The 20,934-nt window shown below is 42.8% G+C and overlaps 1 protein-coding gene across 1 annotated transcript in view; it reads right to left on the bottom strand.

The window, feature by feature from the left end:
• HECTD4 (HECT domain containing E3 ubiquitin protein ligase 4) overlaps positions 1-20,934 on the bottom strand; it is a 133,077-nt gene that overhangs the window by 30,097 nt on the left and 82,046 nt on the right. The window contains exons 44-52 of the mRNA XM_006894679.1: positions 17,843-17,946; positions 15,690-15,851; positions 15,430-15,578; positions 14,807-14,886; positions 13,244-13,407; positions 10,528-10,765; positions 9,603-9,739; positions 9,026-9,152; positions 1,985-2,122 (exon numbers count right to left, since the gene is read on the bottom strand). Coding sequence (XP_006894741.1) covers positions 1,985-2,122; positions 9,026-9,152; positions 9,603-9,739; positions 10,528-10,765; positions 13,244-13,407; positions 14,807-14,886; positions 15,430-15,578; positions 15,690-15,851; positions 17,843-17,946 — 1,299 coding nt within the window. The remainder of the gene's footprint in view (positions 1-1,984; positions 2,123-9,025; positions 9,153-9,602; positions 9,740-10,527; positions 10,766-13,243; positions 13,408-14,806; positions 14,887-15,429; positions 15,579-15,689; positions 15,852-17,842; positions 17,947-20,934) is intronic.

The following is a 20,934-nucleotide window of genomic DNA, read 5'->3' on the forward strand; positions in this document are numbered from 1 at the left end:
TAGTAAAAAGACAGATAATCCAGGTAAAAATGGGCAAACGGCTTTGAACAGATATGTGTCTAAAGAGATATGAAAAGATGTTCAATGCTATCATTATTATGGAAATGTAAATCAAACCAGAGTGAGATGCCACTTCACACTCACTGGGAGGGCTGTAATTAAACACGAACAACAAAACCTAGGGAGGATCTGGAGAGAGTAGAACCCTCAGACACTGGTGGTGGGAATGCAAAATGGTGCAGCCTCTTTGGAAAACAGTCGGGCAGTTTTTCAAAAAGTTAAACATGGGGAGCTCTGGTGGCCTAGTGGCAAGGAGCTGCAACTACAACCCCAGAGGCGCACGGTTCAAATCCACCAGATGCTCTGCCAGGGAAGGAGGGACAATTTCCTCCTGTACCAGTCAGATCTGATTTGACGGTACACTCTCTCTCACACACACACACACACACACACACACACAAATTAAACATAGAGTTGCCATATGACTCAGTAACCACGTTGAGAATATATTTTCTTTCTTTGTACAAGAGAAAGAAAAATGTATCTACACAAAAACTTGCACACAAATGTCTACATAGTATTATTCATAACAATTAAAAAGTGGAAAACAACCCAAATGTCCCTAAATGGACAAATAAAACATGGTCTATCCATACAACAGAATATTACTCGGTCATGAAATGAATGAAGCACCACTAGGTGCCACATATGGTTAAATTCTGGAAGCAAGAGTGCTCATGAAAGATGCCAGACACACAAGTGTATGGAAGGTACAGCTGATTCACTTCTGTGAAACGTCTGGTAGAGGCAGGGAGCCTACACTGGTCTCTAGGGAGGAGGTAAACGGGGAATGACTGCTAAGGCATACAGGGTTTCTTCTTGGGGAGGAAGGCTCTGGGCTACCCAACTTGAATGTACAAAAACCCACTGGATTTTACCTTTTAGAAAGGTGAGTTCTGTAGTATGTCAACTTATATTCCACAATAATAAAGAAATAAACCCAAAAAGGGAAGTGCTACTCCTGGCCTGCCTGTGGGATTCTGGTGTTTTTTGGTTGGTTTGGTTTTTGGTGGGTATTTTTTTTTTTTGGTATTCTACTATTTTTGTGCACCTCATCTCGTGACTCTAAGAATGAGTGATTTTAATTTCTCCTTTTTGTGGTTTCTGTAGTTTCCTCATTGCTCCCCAAATGCAATCTATGAAGGAGGCCTGGAGGTGTAGTGGTCACTAGTCAAAAGATTAGTGGTTCGAACCCACTGGCTGCTCTGCAGGAGAAAGATGTATTGGCCTGCTTCTGTAAAGATTTATAGGGGCAGCTAGTTCTATCTTGTCCCACAGGGTCCCCAGGAGTCAGAACCAACCCAGTGGCAGTAGGTTTTTAGTTTATGCAAAACACGCAGAATGAAAAGATTTGCTAAACATATATAACATAGACTGTGACAACTGAACCATTTCTAAGTGTACAATTCAGTGAGATTAATGAATTACATTAACCATCTTTGCGACTATCACCAATAATCCCAAACCTTTTTCATTACCCCAAAAAGAAAGATGCAACAGACTTTGAAAGAAAAAAAAATAAACACATTCTATTGAAGTTGGAATAAGCATAGTAAAACCATGTCTAGCAAGTATATCACCTCTGCGGACTGCGCCCGAGGGCTGAGCCCAAGGGCCTCTCTGGCTTGCTCATTTCCTGTCCTGTCTCCTACTTTTCTCACTTGAGCTCTGGGAGTGTGGGCACTACCACCAGAGGGGGAATGAGATGAACTTCCACCGCTGCTGCACCTTGCTGCGGCTGGAGGCCTCACTCGGAAGCTCCTATGTGAGAATGTGGGGTGATATCTGATCTCAGACAAGTCATCCTGGAGGAGGATGCATCACCCCATGGAGCCAGCAGCTGGCTGGCACAGACTTGTGCTTGGGAAAACCTCAACTTCTCATTTCTTAGGACACATAACATGATTGAAGAAGCAAGCAGAACCTTTCCGAACTTTGTCAACCGTGAACTTGTTTGCTTCGTCTTTGATGTCCTCAATGGTGGGAAGGTAAAGGTCTCTGGGGATGCCACCATTCTCCTCGTAGAGAAACTCAACAGTCTGTCTGGCGATATCCACCATGCCTGGAAGAAACAGCAGCTCTGGGTAACATAGGATAGACTCTAGTGACCAACTGTGTTAAATACTTACACTGGAACGAGAGACAAGAGAATTTCCCAATAAGGTCTGTGGGAGCATGCAACCGTTTGGGGGAGGTGATTAGATGGGGTTACCAAGTGTGATGTGTTCCGGCTTAATGCTGAACTTCAGGAAATCTCTCTCACAGCAATACAATCACATATGGGCAAAGGTACATGCACAACACTCAGGGCACAGTTGGTAAGAAGAACCAAAAGTTGAAGTGTTTACCAATATTCATCAATAATGGATGTTCTTTACTACTCTCTCAAACCCTGGTCTTGCTGTAATACAACGGTGTAGTGATTATCTGAGCAGGATTTATAAGAGGGTTGTAATTGGAGAGGGTGCTTAGGAAAAGAAGTGCCAGGGAGAGGAAAATGAGAAATTGTATCCAGCATTACAAAAGTATGCAAACATAATTTGTAAATGACTAGTGGGGAGGAAAAAAATAAACACTTGAACCCATCTTCTATTGCCTGCCTAGTAAGCAGGACTTTGGGCCTGCTGGAGCATGCCAGATATAACTGGGCCCAGGAGCAGGGTTGTATGGACCTTCTAAGCAGGACGTGATAGCAGAGTGGGGTATCTCATCACAGAGCAATTCTCAGGGCACGTGGAGACCTCTCCATTCTCCTTTCAGCCTGTGCCGCTGCTATATGGAGTGATTTGTTTTTGGAAGCTTAGTGTTTTAATCAATAGAGTCCAATTGGTGGCCATGGTTCAAGGCAGGATCTTGCTGAGAGAACGCCCTTGGCAAGATGAGATCAAGTGCTCGGGGGGCTTTTGGCTGAGTCATGAGCAGGAGTGGTTCATCTGACTCTGACCACCCTACTCCCTGATAACTGAATGCCTGGCTCTCTGGTGCATGTTTTCCCTTTCCTAAACTGGAAGTCAGGAGAATATAGTGGCTTTGGTATGTAGGGTGCTGTGTTGCTAACTTAAAGGTCAGGCCTCTCTGGTGGTTAAAAATCTACCAGCAGCTTCTTGGGAGAAAGATGGGCAATCTCCTTCCACTCGATTTACAACCTTGAAAACCCAGTAAAGGGCTAGCTGAGTCAGTTCTAACTTGACAATGAGCAAGAAAGGCAAGCAGAGGAAGAAAAGAGACCCCTGGGCACAGACATTCAAAACAACTCCAGAACAAACAGCTGAAAAGAAAAGACAAAAACAAACAGAAACCTTAACCCTAATTATAAGTGGAAGAATACATGGTACAATAAAGGCAAACAGCTCAATGGACACAGTAAAAAACTTCCATCCAAGTACTGCATTGTCTCTCTTCCTCTTTTCTCTCTCATGGCAGGCAGTAAGAAACACCAGCCTCCCTGAACAAACAGTGTTTCTTATTCCCAAATTTAAGTCTGCTTTTGTCTGGTTACCTCTGGGTCTCCTATTATACCCCATGTTCATAAAGAGGCCAGAGAAGACAGGTCACTCAAGCTGCAATGCTTGATTCTAATCTCAAGGAGGCGTGTCTGGGTATTCCCAGCTTCTCCCACTGGAACGCAAGCTCTACACTGTTTCCAGTAGACATCTCAGTTCCTAACACAAGGCTCAATACCCAGGAGGCTCGTGAAGGCACCATGAACAAGTACAAGAAATCAAGAACAAAACACTAAAAATCAATGCCCTGTGTCAAGACTGTGTGGTGTCACCCCTCTGCTCCCACCCTGTCCTCTCTTAAGTTCCCATACCTGTTTTACTAGTTATCCTTCTATTTTTACAATAATGGTCTTATGCAGTATTGTCCTTAAGAGGTTGAGTTCACTCAGCATAATGCTCTCCAGTCTTTCCCTAGTTATGCAGTATTTTTTTAGATCATTGCTCCTGAGAGCTGCACAGTCCTTCATTGTATGAGAGGGGTGAGGCTGGGTAGGGGCAAAACCATAGGGTAGCACAATTTGGAGGGAGGTGGGAGGGGATGAAGGAAATGGGAAGGATCTGGTGGGGACCTGAAAAAGACAGGGTAATGATGGACAAGGTTCAATGGTGACTAATTTCGTAACACATAATGCATGGGAATGATTGTATGAAACACAATGTGAATGAAGAAAACTGTGAAATACTATGTATACTATGTGGGACTTCGTAAGTAAATCAATATAAAATAAATAAGACAAAAGACTGTGGCTTCAAGGCAGACAGTAACCAATGTGGCACTACATTTAACAAGTAAAAGTTGCATGAAAAGAAGGTAAGAGCTGTTGTGCACCGTCAAAGAACACAAGGAGGGTATTTTATTTCAGATGCCAAGAATGCATGGAGGAGCCAATTCTTCCAGGTCTAGCAAGTAAGATTTCACTGCTCCTTTGCTCGGGGTCCTCTGCTGACTTCCTATATCTTATTATTTAGTGTCTGTCACAGCTACTCTGACACATAGGAACACTATGAATGACAGAGATCGTGTGACAGCCTCCTTGCTGACTGTTGCAGTCACTGTGTCAATCCACCTTGTTGGGAGTTCTCTTTGACTGACTAAGTTGAAGAAAACACAGTCCTTAGGTAGACGGCTACTTCTCACTCCCTTCATCATTCTCCCCTCCAATCTCCTCCACAAAAGGTTCTTCAGCTAGAGTGACTTGGCCTCACTTCACTTCCCTAAACAATCCAAATTCACTTACACTGCTGCTTCCTCTTACAAGAGAAGAGAGCAACAATTAGGAAGACAGACAAGACAAGAGAATATTAACTACATGCCTGGGGCTCAGGTCAGGAGTTGGACTATGGCTCTAATAAGACAGCAGAAGCAACCATATCACAGTATAGGATATGCAAATATTCCCAATGTTGAGTGAAAAGAAAGATGAAGTGCACAGTTATAGGTTTGAGTTTGAGGAACAGGAACATACACACACACAATTAGTCCTATAAATAGAATGTGTTTATTGTTGATTGCCTTCAAGTCGAGCACGACTGGTAGCGACCCTATGAACAAATGGCCTAATAACTTTCTATAACTATCAACATTTATCAAAGCTCATAGAGTTTCCAGAGGCATGTTGCTTAGGAAGTGGATGTCACTCCTGCTTCTAATATGTCTAATATAGGATAATATCCAATATAGTACAATAGTATATTAGAATTCTGTCAAGTAATAAAATGGATGAGTTAGAGGATATTATGCAGAGTAAAATAACTTAGTCACAAGAACAAGTACTGTATTAGTACTCTATGATCAAATAGGAAGATTATGGTGGGGAGATTGTGGAGCGCATAAACAGACTAGATAGACAATGAACCCTATGTTGGGTAGAAGTATTGAAAATGAACCTGGAGCACAAGGACGAGTGGATTATATCTATACTGCAGTTAACAACTTGGAAAAGGATGTGTGTAACTGATGAAATGGGAAGGTGAAAGGGGAGGGGGAAGGAGAGATGGGGGGGTAAGGTAAAACAGAGAAGCTATACTTTTCAGGTGTTGGATGTTATTAAACACATGTATATATTCTGATTAGTTCAGGTCTCAATACAAGAAAAAAAGAACTACTCCTGGATCACTGATGTGTGTGGACTCAGCAGATATGTTTCTTAAGAAATAACAGTCTTAGGGGAGCTCTGGTGGCCTAGTGGTAAGGAGCTGCAACTACAATCCCAGAGGCACACGGTTTGAAGCCACCAGATACTCTGCCGGGGAAGGAGGGACAATCTCCTCCTGTACCAGTCAGATTTGATTTGACAGTACACTCACACAAAAATAATAATAAAAAAAAAGAAATAACAGTCTTTCGGTAATTTTTCTCTTTATAGTTGTTGTGTGCCATCAAATTGGAACTTACTCATGGCTGACCTTCCGGCAGCTTTCAGAGGCAGTTAATCACATGTTAGGAGACTTCCCACCTTTCCCTTGTGGAGCAACTGGTGGATTCCAACTGTCTGCCTTTAGGATTGCAGTGAAGCTTCTTACCACTAGGCCACCAGAGCTCCCTCCCTTTTTATTCAACCCTATCAAATCAACTGCCTCTGAATTATGGTATTAGTGAAGAATATTTAATATCCCATGGATTGCCAAGACCCAAACAAATCTGCCTTGGATAAAGTACAGCTGGAGAGTTCACTGGACGTAAGGATGGAGAGACACACTTAGGACATGTTATCAGGAGTCAGTCCATGGCAAAGACATCAAGCTTGGAAAAGGACAGGATCAGAAAAAAAGGGGAACCCCTTCACTAAGCTGGGCTCACATAGTGACCATAACAGCAGGCTTAAGAACAGCAGAGATTGTGAAGACAGCAAAGGGTCCCGGGGGCTGCTGTCCAGACAGAGCAACGGGTCACTGCATGGTTCAAGATCAAGAAAGGAGTGTGTTAGGGAGGCATCTTCTCTCCCTATCTTTTCGATCTTTATGCTGAACAGATCATTCTGGAGGATGGTCTTTACGAGGAGGAATGTGGCATCAGGATTGGAGAAAGACTCATCAACAACCTGCGTTATGCAGATGACACAACTTTGCTCACCAAAATTGAGGATGACTTGAAGCATTTGCTACAGAAGGTCAAGATCTATAGCTTTCAATATATATTGCATCTCAACATCAAGAAAACAAAGATTCTTAGCACTAGGCCAATGAGCAGCATCTTGATGGATGGAGAAAAGATTGTGGTTGTTAAAGATTTCATCTTGCTCAGATCCATAAGCAACATGCTTGGCATCAGCATTCAGGAAATCAAAAGACAAATTTCATTGGGAAAATCTGTTGCCAAGGACCTCTCCAGAGTGCTACAGAGCAACAATGTCAGTCTAGAGATTAAGATATACCTGAACCAGGCCCTGGTCTTCTCAATTGCTTGCTATGCATCTGAAACTGAACAATGACTAAGGATGACAGAAGAAGAATCAATGCCATTGAGTTGTAGTGCTGGAGAAGAGTACTGAACATATCATGGGCTGCCAAGAGAATAAACAGGTCTGCACTGGAGAGGGTGAAACCAGGTTGGCTCCTTGAAGGTAAAGATTTTAAAGCTCTGTGGGCATGCTGTCATGTGGGATCAGTCCTTAGAGAAATACATCATACTTGTAAGGACAGAGCCAGTACAGGAGAAGAAGATGCTAGATGTGAGCTGTATTGACACAGTGACTGTGGCAATGAGGTCAAGTATGGCAGAGACGGCGATATTGGCTGAAGACAGGGCAAAATTCAGAGCCTTTGTTCATAGGGTCACTATGAGTTGTAGATGACTTGACAGCACATAACAAGAGTGGAGGTCCATGAATTGGAGGCAGATTATAACAAATTACAGAAAACATTGTAAAGACTGAGAGTTCCAGAATATTTAATTGTGTTCATGCGGAATTCATGTATAGACTAAGAAGCAGATCACTAGAACAGAACAAGGGGATACTTCATGGTTTTAAATCAGGAAAAGTGTGCAATAGGGTTGTAACCGTTTATCAGACTTTTTCAATCTGTATGCTGAGTAGATACTCTGAAGAGCTGTTCAACATAAGGAATGAATGTGGCATCAGAGTTGGAGGTAGAAAAACAAATCTATTTTAAAGGAAAAATAACCAGAATGTTATTTGTAATTTGACATGCTATCAGGAGGGAACAGTCTCTTGAGAAGGACATCATGCTTGGTCGAGGAGAAAGCCAGTGAAGAAAAGGAAGACGGTCAAGGAGATGGACTGACAAAGCAGCTACAACAGTGGCTCCCACGGCAATGACCTGACCATGGAGCAAGGTGAGGCAAGGGCTGCATTCTGTTGTACACGGATGTTATCTAAGACAGAATCGACTCAACAGAGTCTAAGAACAATAGCCGTCCCAGGGCAAGAGTCAAGACAGGAGAAGGCTCAAAATCTTCGTAATTAGTTGCTATGCATCAGAGAGCTGGAAAATGACTAAGAATGATAGAAGAAGGATAGACGCCTTTGAGTTGTGGTGCTGAAGAAAAGTCTTAAACATACCATGGATTGCCAAGAAAACAAATAGGTCTGTCTTGGAGAGGGTGAAACCAAGTTTCTCTTTGATGGCAAGGATTTTGAAGTTCTATCTCACATACTTTGGAGAGACTGGTCCTTGGAGAAAGAACGACATCATGCTTGGAAGGGTGAAGGGACAGCACAGGAAAAGACCACCCTGGAGGACTTGAACTGATCCAGTAACTAGGGCAATGTGAGTAGGCGTGTCAGTCCGTGAGACTGGATATGGACAGGGCAGCCTTTAGAGCTATTGTACATAGGATTTCTACGAGTTTTATGCAACTTGACGGCACATAACAACAACAATAACAATCTCTGGATGTCAACCAGTGACATAAAGCTCACAGCAATGTCCTACGAGGAAGGGCAACTTGTCTAGTGGGAAAAGCAGTTCTGCATTTCAAAAGGTAGATGTTTTGCAAGATGAAGAATAGCCTTAAATAGAAATGAACCATCTGCACTTAAAGACTCATCAACAATTGTGAGGTAACTGGTTTGATTCTTAAATTTGAATTATTAAATAGAATTAAAATTTATGTTGTTCTTAGCTGGAGGAATGGTGATGATTTTGGGGGGCTAACTGGGGGAAGTTTCATCATCAAGGTCACACAATTGGTAAATAGTGCAGCTGTGACTACAGAGTCCAAAGCGTGAACTTCCAGCCATACAACTTCCCTTTATACCCAGCCCAGCTTCCTATCAGCAGCCCATCATCTCAAAACAATGAGTTAAACAAATGAAAGCCTAGCTATGCAGACACAAGTGCACAGACAGAGTCTGACAAAGGTAAAGAAGGTGCTCTTATGTCTGGCTCATGCCAACATAATTGACCGCTAGCACCCTTCCTGACTTATATTCTGATTTTCACCTGAAACACATCTTCAATTCATGAAGTGGGATCCTAAGGCAAATATAAATACAGACCTAGCTGCAAGGCACCCTTTATCTGGTCCAGGCCTGACTTTCGCTCAGCTTCATTGCGGAAGCGTCTTCGGATAGTAGGAAAAACTTTGGTCTCCCACGCCTTCACGAGCAGGGCATAGTGGTCTTCCTGGAAGGAGAGGGCAAGCACGTGATGAGGGAATCAGCCTCAGCTCTTCCCCTCCTAAGGTCTTTCCAACTCAAGGGCTGGTGATGAAATGCTGTATTCAATGTGCTACGTCTGTCCCGTGGATGCCCAGGGAGGGGTCAGCTAGACTGAGCAAGCTTCTTCTTTCCCACTAAAAACCACAGAAGCATTTATCTGATTCCCAGCCTTCCTGCTCAATTACTACCAGAGTACTTTGTTTCTGTAATACCTGGATCTCGACAATGCAAAATAGCCCAAGAGATACTGCCAGTGACATATGGTGTAGAAAATGAACACTCAGAGTCCCACGCAAAGACAATCACATAGCTGGAACTGTGACAACTTTCACCTCACACCTTTAGGTCAGTCATTTCTCATGGTTTGTCTTGGTCACTAGGGAGCCAGGGGAAGGGAAAACTTTAGTTCTCTCACCTGTGGGATGTCGTCGTCATCATCATCATCACTTTCATCATCTGCAATGGGAAGCGGGTGGGGGTCTGGCCCAGAGGTGATGAAGTTCTCATAACTGAGTTCTACTTTATAATGACAGGAAGTGTCACTGTCGTATTCTGTAACAAAGCACAGTGACAGTGCATTTTAAGCACAAGCAGCCTGGAAAAGGTATTTACTCTTGACAAAGTAAATTCTTTTATGTGACAGAAAGCACTCACAGTTTTGTGGGGGTTTTTGGAGGGGGAAGCACAGAGTCAAAGAATAAATGAATATCCATAATTACCCTGAATCCTAAAATAGTTCTTATGGGTAAGATTCCTTCAACTCAGAACTAAGGATTTAGAAAATTTATCATGAGACAGAATTAAACACTCTCAAGAGAATCTGCAAACCAGTATCCCCCCGCCCCCGCCCCAGGGCTAGAGGTGGCCTACAGAGAGCTGTCAGATGGTGAGTTAACTGTGGGATTTCCCCCCCTCATTTTATTATGAACATTTTTGTTCATAATAAAAAATAAAAAAGCTTTGGACTGCACATTAGTATACCTACACCTAGATTCAACAATAAGTATTTCATTATACTGCAGTGACCCTGTTTTAAAACTTCAAGTCACAAATCCAGAGATTTTCAATGGAATCCCAGGGTTCTGTCTGTAGCAATGGGGAGCCTCTTTCCCGTCTGTATAGCTCCACTGGCACAACCCAGGGGCAGGCCCCTCAAAGAGGGGAGCCACTTCCTATGCTACCACGCTTTCTCTGCTCTCTTCTCCTCTCTGCCCAGCCTGATGTCCAGCTTGCCAGCAGGCACCAGAGTGTGCAGTCCTGGCATGTGACGAGGATGCCTACATGAGGTGGATGTGAGGAATTCCCAGGAAGCAAAGGGGCTCTGGGAGACAGTGACTCACGCTGCTGAGCAGTTGCCACAGCGGCGATCCGGCATGGTGGCCCGTGAGTGCCCGGGTCTGACGCGATGCTGGTGCCAGCATCATTGTCACTGTCAGAGGCCATGGCGAAGGGTAGGGCCTCGAAGTTGGCGCTGATCTCTTCTGCCAGGTCAGTGCACAAGTCGGCAGCATTGCGGTGGGCCTGTCCTTCCGCATAGGCAAAAGGTCGGGAGCCAAAGTTAGCCCGCGTTTTGGTATTCTAAGGAAAGCAAACAAAAGGTTTGAAAGAAACCAAACCAAACCAAACCAACAAAAAAACCCCTTCATTTTTTTAACATCCTTGTGGAAAATTCACTGACTGACTATGTCACCAGAGTGGAGGCCCACGTGACCATGCACACTAGCCCTGCAGAGGGCTCTGCCTGTCTCCTTCCCCTCACCTTCCTGCCTTCTACAAGCACACACACTGCCTTCTTGTTTGCAACACCGTTCCTTCCACTTTGAACAGTCTTTGCCCTGGATCTGCCTGCTTAAGAACAGTCAGCATTCCGAACCCGGCTCTAACCCCTGCTCTTCAAGAAGAGGAGGAAAACATCAGATCTGCTTGGAAAGTGCTTCCACATTAAGGTTTATGATTCTTATCTGTAGCATTTGCTACATTGTGTGACTATGTGATTAATGTCCAACTCTCCCAAGGATTCTAATCTCATGAATGCAGAGGCCATGTCTGTTTTGTCATTGGGATGTCTCCAGAATTTAGCATTCTGTTGTTTAGGTGCTGTTGAGCCAAGTATGACTCAGAGCAACCCTATGAACAGTTTACTGAAGCTTGTCCTATACTGTACCATCCTCACCATTTCTCATTGTTGAAGTCACAGGGGGTCTTCCCCACCTGGGGGGACCCTCCATCTTTCCAAGCATGATATCCTTTTTTATGAACAGTCTTGCCTAGCTACACATCCAAAGTATGAAAGATGAAGCTTCGTCATCCTTGCCGCCAAGCAACGCTCTGGTCCCACTCTTTCCAGGATGTATCTGCTTGTTCTTTTGGGAGTCCGCGGGATATTCAGTACTCTGTTCCAGCACCACGACTCAATGGTGTTAATTCTTCTTGAGATGTGCAAAGAGCTGGAGTCATAATTTACAGCAGTGCTTGGCATATGTAGAGACTCAATATTTGAGGAGGGATTGATTACAATAGGTTGAGAAATGCAGTATTAAATTACTGACATCTTTAATTAATTTACTCAACAAATATTGATAAAAGAAGGAAGCAGAAGTATACTACAGGGCCAGATCAGACAAGGTCATCCTTTTTGCACTGTTGTTGTGTACTGTAGATTGGAACCCACCCATAGCTGACCCTCTGGTGGTTTTTCAGAGGCAGTTAATCACATGGAAGAGACTGCCCATCCTCCTCCCATGGTGCAGCTGGTGGCCTCGTACAGCATGTCTTCAGGATTGCAGCACAGCTTCTTGTCATTAGACCACCAGCGTTAACCTCTTTTGGCATGAGTCTGGCGTTTTTTTCTTTTTAAATTTTTTTTATTGTATTATTTTTATGTGTGCCATCAAATCAGATCTGAATGGTAACGGAGGAGACTGCCCCCTCCTTCTGCAGCAGAGCATCTGGTGGATTTGAACCACGTACCTCTGGGATTGCAGTGCAGCGTCTTGCCACTAGGACACCAGAGCTCCCTTGTTGTTTTTTTTGTTGTTGTTTTTTTAAAAAACCCTTTTCCTGTGGTTTAGGTGAAAGTTTACAGAGCAAATCACTTTCCTGTCCAATGGTTTGTCTCCACTCTGCTTTGTGACAGTGGCTGCAGGGCCCTTGGAAACAGCATTCCTCCCAGTGTTCCCTGTTCCCATTCATCCTTTTCTCCTGCTGTTGGAGTTTTGTTTTGGAGCAAATGTTGCCCTTCTGGTCTCATATGGCTGGTTGTCTTAAGCAGTATGTTCCTCTCTGGTGTTGCTGTTTGCTTTATAGACCTACTATTATTTGTTTACTTTACAGGTCTATCATTTGGCTGGAAGTTGCTTCATGGAGGGGAGGTTCAATTCTAGGCTCAAAAGGTGTCTAACAGCCACAGTCTCAGTTTGTTACTAAGAAAGTTGAACTCACTTAAATAGGCTAGTATTCCCTTTCCTTTTCATTAAAAAGGTTTTTTTTTAAAATAATTTATTATTTTTGTTGTGTGTGTACTGTCAAATCTGATCTGACTGTTTCAGGAGGAGATTGCCCCCTCTTTCTCCAGTGGAGCATCTGGTGGATTCAAACTGTGAGCCTTTGGGATTCCTTTTGTTATTTTTTAATTGTTGATTTGAGTGAAAGTTTAGAGAGCAAATTAGTTTTTCATTCAACTACTAAATTGATACACATTTTGTTTTATTATATGAATCTCAATACCTGCAAAGTAATCACACTTTCCCCATGTCCTCCCTGTAATTCTGATTTCCAGCAATGCCTCTCTAGTTTCCCTTTCTTCAGTAATACTGTGCTGATGCCTCCCCCAACTGGGCACTGTCTTTCCCGTTATCCATCTTTCTATGTGCCTGTTCCCAATTTTCTGGTTTTTTCCTTCTTCTCTCCCGTCCCAAGGGACCACTTCCGTTTTTTACTGTGCATTATGCATTACTATGCATAATGAGGGCCTGTATGATGGCTTGAATTTTCCCATCCCTTATGGGAACAACAGCTACGCAAAATCTGTTTCCCTCTCCAATGAAGATAATCTACCTTTTTTTGAATGTGAACCACAGGCCACATTCCCCCAGAGACGTCTTCAAGGTAAGGAGATAGGCGCTGTCCACAGTACGTGAAGTACACTCGACCCTTGGCTGGCTGTCCAGGAGGAGGTGGCGTCCCCTCAGTCCTCTCCCAGCCAATTCCCGCCACATCACCTGTGCAGAGAGAAAGACGGTAAACAGCGTGGCTTCCTTCACATGCTCACTGCAGGCGTCCCTCACGTACGTACTTGCTTAGCAGCTACTGTGGGTTTTCTCGCTCACTTTGATTTTACAAAAGGAAAATCTGTGGTGACTCTGTACTAAGTCCACTGTTGTCATTTTTCCCCAACAACATGGACTTATTTTGTGTCTCTGTGTCACAACTTGGTCACACTTTTCCATAGCACACATATTTTAGACTGTAATGTAATGCAAGCATAACTTTGAAACTTGGGAAACCCAATTCGTGTGACTTTTTGTATTGTGAAATTGGTTTTATTATGGTAGTCTGGATCCAAACCTAAATTATCTCCAATGACTGCTTGTATAAAACCAAGTCCAATTTAAAAAGAAATCCAATTTAGAACTGGCATTTGATGCTGCATTAGCAACCATCTATTAATTTTCATAAACATTTACAGAGATTTTGGGCTTCCACTCATTCATTGTTGCACTATTCTCTCTACCCTCCTCCCAGTTTGTTCTTGTCCAAATGCCACAGTGCTTGTCAAAGCCAGTTCTGATTAATCTTCTTTGTCAGTGTATCCTTTGCCATTCCCTATCACTCCTCCCTGAGAGAGACTTCACCCTGAGTCATAAGGAAAAGGGGACGGCGTATTCTCTTAGCTACTTCCTGCTGAAAAGGGACGCTGTGGGTTTCAGGGTGAAGATCTTCTCTCACTAAGCAACCATCTTTTCATTTCTTTCTGTCCTTGGCCAAGTTAAGGATATCGTATTTAAATATACAGAGTAAGGCATTAGAATGAAATAATTTAAAATAGAAACTACTTAGAAGAAGAAATATCCTCAGGGTGTCTGAATGAATTACTATAAGTACCATTAAATTGAACTTTACTTATCCTAATAGTGAAGATAAAGATGGTAAGACATTGAGGTTTGTTGTTTGTTTTAAATAAAATAAGTTATTCTGTGGAGACAAAGATTTTTGTAACTACATTGAATAATTGTGTGAGTGAAAACAGCTGGGCAGATGTTTATGCTCTTGGGAGCATCAGGAAGGCATTTCTCACACGCCCATGGATTTAATGAAGTCACGTCTCTGCTTATCAGGGAGCAGAGGACACAAGATTCAAATTCAGAGGGAAGCAAATGTCCCAAGATGTCTGTGATGATGGAGAAATGGAAGCAGATGTGACATCCGAGCTACCTAATGAAGTGGTCTCATCAAAGGAGGGGTGTGGTATCAAAAAGGGGCAGTAATGATAAGTGTTTGGTTTTTACTAGAAGATAAATTTTCTGTTTCACATTGCTGACCTGATTTCATTTTAACCTGTTTAGACCCTGGCCTGGGACAAGACCCACACTGGCTGAATCAAGCTTTCTTCACACTTACCAGGAGAGAGAGTCACGTCTAAACGTACGCTTTTCCACTGGAGCAAGCTGGAGCCGTTGTAGTGCACAGCTCGGCCATTGCTGGGGGGAAAACGAAGGGCAGTCAAGGCAAGAGTAGTCGAGAGATGGTTAAAAGAGGGAATCGGAAGGGACCAGGTTCCAGGAACATGAGAGTAACTAAAAATAATAAGAGCTGTTCTCTTTCCCTAAGCACAAATATATTGCCACTTGGTATTTCACATGTTTTGGAGGGCAGGGATTACATTACTTTAGTATCAATACAACCACAAGTGATTTTACAGATTGAAGGAAGGGATCTAGTTTCCAATACATTTGAAAAAGAAAATAAATGGGTTCCTCTCATAGATTAACTAGGAATTTCCGGGGTACCATGTGCACCATTCATCTCCAAAACAGAAGAGAACCTATGTGATTTCCCCATTATTATCTGAAGAGTCTGTTAATTATTCTATTTTACATGGGTCACTATGAGTCAGAACCAATTTCAAGGTCTCGACTTCCCAACATCTCTGCACACCCTGTGGGTAGTGACTGTCCACTGGAATAGCATCTGGAAGTGCTGCTTTTCTGACTGTTTTAATAAAAGTCACCGTAGCCACTTACTTATGGAAAAGACAAGTGCCCACTGGGTTAGTCCAAGCCCCATCTCGTTTCTCTGCTTCTGTAGCAAAGCCAAAGGAAACAATTGGTCCAGTGTCATCATCGGTATCTCCGTAGGAAACAATTTCAATTTCCCAGTAAAAAGATGGGGCCTGAAGAAACATCATAAGCAGCAGTAAGAGGGCTCAGCCTCGGCCCTGTACTTGCTTTTGCTTTACAAATGTCAAGGCAAGAGATAAAGGATGGTGTCTCATGGTTCTCACCTGAACTGGCAGTGGTGAAGTGGCATAGATGAAGGTGCCCCGGGGCAGGCCTCCCCCAGCACTGGGGTCAGCCAGGAAGGTAACGGAAGTAAGGTGAGAGGAGAACATGCAGGCTCGAACTGGCGGGAACACTCGGGAGGGGCTCCAAGTTATCTCTTTGGGCTATAAGGGAAAGAGAGTAAAACTCTCAGTCCACAAAGTATAAACAGGAACACTCTCAGTCTCTCAAAGAAGAAAACACATTTTCATTTGATGGGATTATATGTGGGTATGTTGTTGTTGCTAAAAAGTCTATCTTTTTGATCTCTCAGTTTCACTTTGTTATCTGACCAACTGAAAGAGCCGTGCAAAAATGGAGTTCAAGGACTGTATTCACTTGACTGCTATGATGAAAACTCGTCACAATTTAGAAGTCCAACAATAAAGCCCGAGCAGGTGGACTGAGGCTCAGGTGGCACTACTGGTTGACTCGAATAGTCATTATTCACTGAGCTAAACAAGCTGGACACAAAATGGCAGAGATCACAGAAATCTAATTTTGTTTTCAGAATCTTCTAGTATATAACTTTAGAATGTTCCACAATGGTAATTGGAGATGACAAAATTTCTTAAGGGGCCCTTTTTTAATTTTTTGTTATTCTGAAATAATTTCAGATTTAGAAGTTTTAAGAAAGTAACTTCAGCACATACTTCTCCACTGGCACCAAGCTTTCTCTAGCTATATTGAAATATAATTTATACACCATACAATTCATGCTTTTAAAGTATACAATTCAACACTTTTTGGCATATCCACAGATAGGCACACTCATTGCAAGAAAGTGATTTTAGAATATTTTCATCCCCTTGAAAGAAATCCCATACACACTAGTAGTTATTTCCCATTTTCCCCTCTCCTTAATCCTGGGAAACTACTACAATCAATCTACTTTCAGTCTCCATGGATTTACCTCTCCTGGATATCCTAGATCAAGGGAGGCTATAACACATGGACTTCATATCTAGCTTCTTTCTTAAGTATCGTGTCTTTGATGCTCGCTAGTGCCATGGTATGTATCAGAACTTCCTTCCTATTCATAGTCGAATCATAGTCCATTGTGTTAACAGGTGACATGTTATTTATCCATTCATTCACTTTTTTGCTAGTATGAAAAATGCACTATGAAAACTATAGGAAACTGTAGGTTTTTTTAAACAAAGTAGTAGTTTTTTCACATTTTGCCTCATTTGTTTTTTAGTCTCTCTTGTTTCTACATATACTCTTTGAGAAATAGGCTATAACTTAAAGCTAGGAAAAAAGTCTTCAAGCACACCCATGTTTATTTTGGCTTTGTTCACAATAGCAAGGAGCTGGAAACAACCTAAGTGCCCATCAACAAACAAATAGATAGAGAAGCTGTGGTATAGCTGCACAATGGAATACTATGCTGCATTGAAAAACAAGGAACTCATGCAATATTATTCAGAATGGGTGACCCTGGAGGACATTGTGCTGAGTGAAGTATCCCAGTCACAAAAGGACAAATACTACATGGTGCCACTGTTGTGAAACAGGACTGACATCGGGGTTGGGGGGAGACTGAGAAAGATGGGTTCAATAATGTATATTGCATTGAAATAGATGAGGGAGAAAACTGTTTAAAAGGGATATGTGGTTGGGTATTTTTGTCATGACAGCAGTCCAGAGCGAAGGCTGCATAGTGGAGTGGACATGGGGGAGGGTTTGTAAAATAATGAAAGAACTTTTCTTTTACTTTTCCAAGAAGGTAGCGTACTAGGGGGAGGGTTGGGAGGGGAGAAAAGTGCAACAATGAATGAACGGAAACCCAAAGTCTCTGTACATTTTCATTGAAATTAATAATAAATTAAAAAAAAAGTTTTCTTCTTCATTATTAAGAACAACAAAAGGAGTCTCATAATAGTGAGTTCTGTTCTTTGGCAGTAATTTTTCAATACCAAGGATACCCAATCAACGTGCTCTGACAGTCTGAAACAATAACATGTTACCAGAGACCATGATCTGCAAGCAAAATGGCTTTGCAAATCCTCTCTGTTAGGAATGTGTCATACTGGTGTGCGTGTCTCAGTGACCGCTCCCTAAGGAACACATGTGGCAGCCTGGTGGGAGCTGCGACCAGCACAGGAGGGCTCACCTGTCTCCGGTCAGCCTGCAGTGGAGGAGGTGGGGGCCGAGCACAGTCCCGGTAGAGCATCCTCAGCCGCTCACACTGTACTTCCACAACCGCAAGCCGCTCTCCTGGTGAAACACACAGCAGATCACTGAAAACAGCTCCAGCCAGCCCACGTGGGCAATGCCTCCTCGGTGGCAGCGTGGGAGCAATGGCCTACACGGACATGCGATCTACATGAAATCAAAGTTTTATATACGAGCAAAGGCTGTGAAACTGCTGTATACAGCTTAGCTGCAGAGCGACGGCGCTGAGGACAGAAGACCTGCAGCCGGCCGCCTGACAGTTATTTAGAACCTGGCTCCATCTCTCCATATTTAAGTCTCACTTCCACTATGGGGTAAGTAATAGTACCTATGGTGATGATGAAAGGAATAGACAAAAGTAGAGCCCTCAGCCAAGGTCCTGAAAAGGTTAAATGGTCAGAAAATGAAAGCTATTATTCTTATCTAATAAATAAAAGCTATTTTCCTCATCTAAACTGATTTTTTAAAAAAATCTAATACCTACTGAATACCTCCTAAGAGCAAGGCCCACTGGACAGAGGGAAAAGACATAGATTGAGAGATACCCCCCACCCCCCGTCTCCCCCAGAGAACAGCATGGAAAGTTGTACTGTATGATCAGAAGACAGACAGTAGAAGCACAGGACAGAGGAGCAAGAATTTCATTCCAGAATTCACACGAGCATCATGGAGACAGAATTATGTTAGATCCTAGATACTAGAGAGGATTTTGGGAAGTGGACAGCAACAGAATTCTCTATGATTATTGTTGTCATTGTTAGTTGCTGTTGAGTATGACCCCCATAGTGATCCCATAAACAACAGACCTGAACCCTGTCCTGTCCTGCGCTATCCTCACAATTCCTGACACAGTAGAGCTCATTGCTGCAGTCACTGGGTCAATCTACCTGGTTGAATCCATCTCCACTTTTCCAAGAATGATGTCCTTCTCCTAGGAATTGGAATAGCCTCACCTAGCAACATGCCTGAAGTATGTGGGATGAAGCTTTATCATCTTCACCTCCAAGAAGCACTCTGGGTGCTCTTTCTCTAACACCTATTTGTTCTTTTGGCAGTCCATGGGATGCTCAGCGCTCTTCTCCAATGCCACAGACACAATCCATACTGAAGGCTTTGACCTGCAACAAGTGCTTCAAGTCCTCCCCACTCTCAGGAAGCAAGGCTGTGTCACCTGCATAACGCAGGTTATTGAGCTCGAATTAAAGAACAAAACGTGAAGCTCTCACTCTGCATTTCTCAAGCTTGAGAGAAGTGAAAAACAAATTTAAGCCTCAAGGTGCTATATTGAAAGAGTCTGTGGGCAATACGTTGAATGATACAAGAAGCATCAAAAGAAGATGTAGGGACTACACAAAGTCACTGTACCAAAAAGAATTTCAGGAAGTACCATATGAACAGGAGCCAATGGTATTGAAAGGAGAAGTTGAAGCTTCACTGAAGGCAAAGACTCACTGATATGTTTCAACCGAAAGATGCAGCCCTGGATGCACTCACCAGTCTATGCCAGGACATTGAGAGAACAGTTGTCTGGCTGACTGACCAGAAGAGAGGAAGAGATTCATATTTCTTTCTATTCCCAAGAAAGGTGATCCAACACAACACGTAAACTATCAAACAATATCATTAATGTCACATGCAGGAGAAATACTGTGGAAGATCATTCAAAACAAGCTTGGACAGTACACAGATAGGGAACTGCTAGAAGTTCAAGTGGGATTTAGAAGAGGTCATAGCACCAGGCATATCACTGGCTGAAAGTAAAGAATACCAGAAGAATGTCTATTTTTATGCTTTATTGACAATGCAAAGGTATTTGACTGTGTGGAGCATAACAAGTTATAGCTAACACTGAGAAGACAGGGAATCTCAGAACACATAACAGTGCCCAAATGACACCTGGATCTTGACCAACAGGCTGTTGCGGGAACAGAGTATGAGAACATTGTTGTTGTTGTTGTTGCTGTGTACTGTCAAGTCGGAGCCAGCCCATAGCTGACCCTCTGGTGGGTTTTCAGAGGCAGTCAATCACATGGGAGGAGACTGCCCATCCCTCTCCCATGGAGCGGCTGGTGGCCTTGAACGGCATGCCTTCGGGATTGCAGTGCAGCTTCTTTGCCATTAGGCCACCAGAGGGCCATTACATGGTTTAAAATTAATTGAGGTGTGCATTAGAATTGTATCCTCTCTATCTACACATGTTCAATGCATTAGAATTGTATCCTCTCTATCTACACATGTTCAATCTGTAAGCTGAGCAAATTATTCCAGAAACTGGACTCTAGGAAGAAGAATGTGGCATCAAGATTGGGTCTATGATTAGTTAAGTGCAAAGCATCTGAGGAATATCTTGTACTATATGCAAAAATTAACTCTGGCAACCACTATGGAAGGCGGTTTAGCAATTTCTCAAAAAGATGGAATTATAAATACCATCTGACCCAGCAATGCCACAGCTAGGACCATACTATAAAGAAACCAGACCTACCATCCAAACAGATGTATGCATACTCATGTTTATGGCTGCATTATTCACAATAGCAAAGAAATGGACACAACTCAAGAGTTTATCAATAAATGAATGGATAAAAAAGCTCTAGTATATTCATACATGGAATACTATGCGGCACTGAAAAACAAACTTGTAAACATTACACAACATGGGTGACACTGGAGGACATTATGCTGAGTGAAATATCTCAGTCAGAAAAGGACAAATACTACATAGAACCACTGTTATAAAGCAGGACTAAAACGGGGGATTGGGAGGAGGATAGGTTAAGAGTGCACAGATAATGGGTTCAACAATGTATACTGCATTGAAACAGATGAGGGAGAAGACTGTTTAAAAGGGATATCTGACTAGGTATTTTAGTCATGACAGGAGTCTAGAGCGAAGGCAACATGGTGGAGTGGACCTAGGGGAGGGTTTGTAAAACAATGAAAGAATTTTTATTTACTTTTCCAAGAGGGTGGTGTACTAGCGGGGAGGGTTGGGAGGGGAGTAAAGTGCAACAATGAATGAATGGAAAT

This window comes from Elephantulus edwardii, unplaced genomic scaffold, assembly GCF_000299155.1.
Source record: "Elephantulus edwardii isolate Elephantulus edwardi_28Jun2011 unplaced genomic scaffold, EleEdw1.0 scaffold00148, whole genome shotgun sequence".
NCBI lineage: Eukaryota > Metazoa > Chordata > Mammalia > Macroscelidea > Macroscelididae > Elephantulus > Elephantulus edwardii.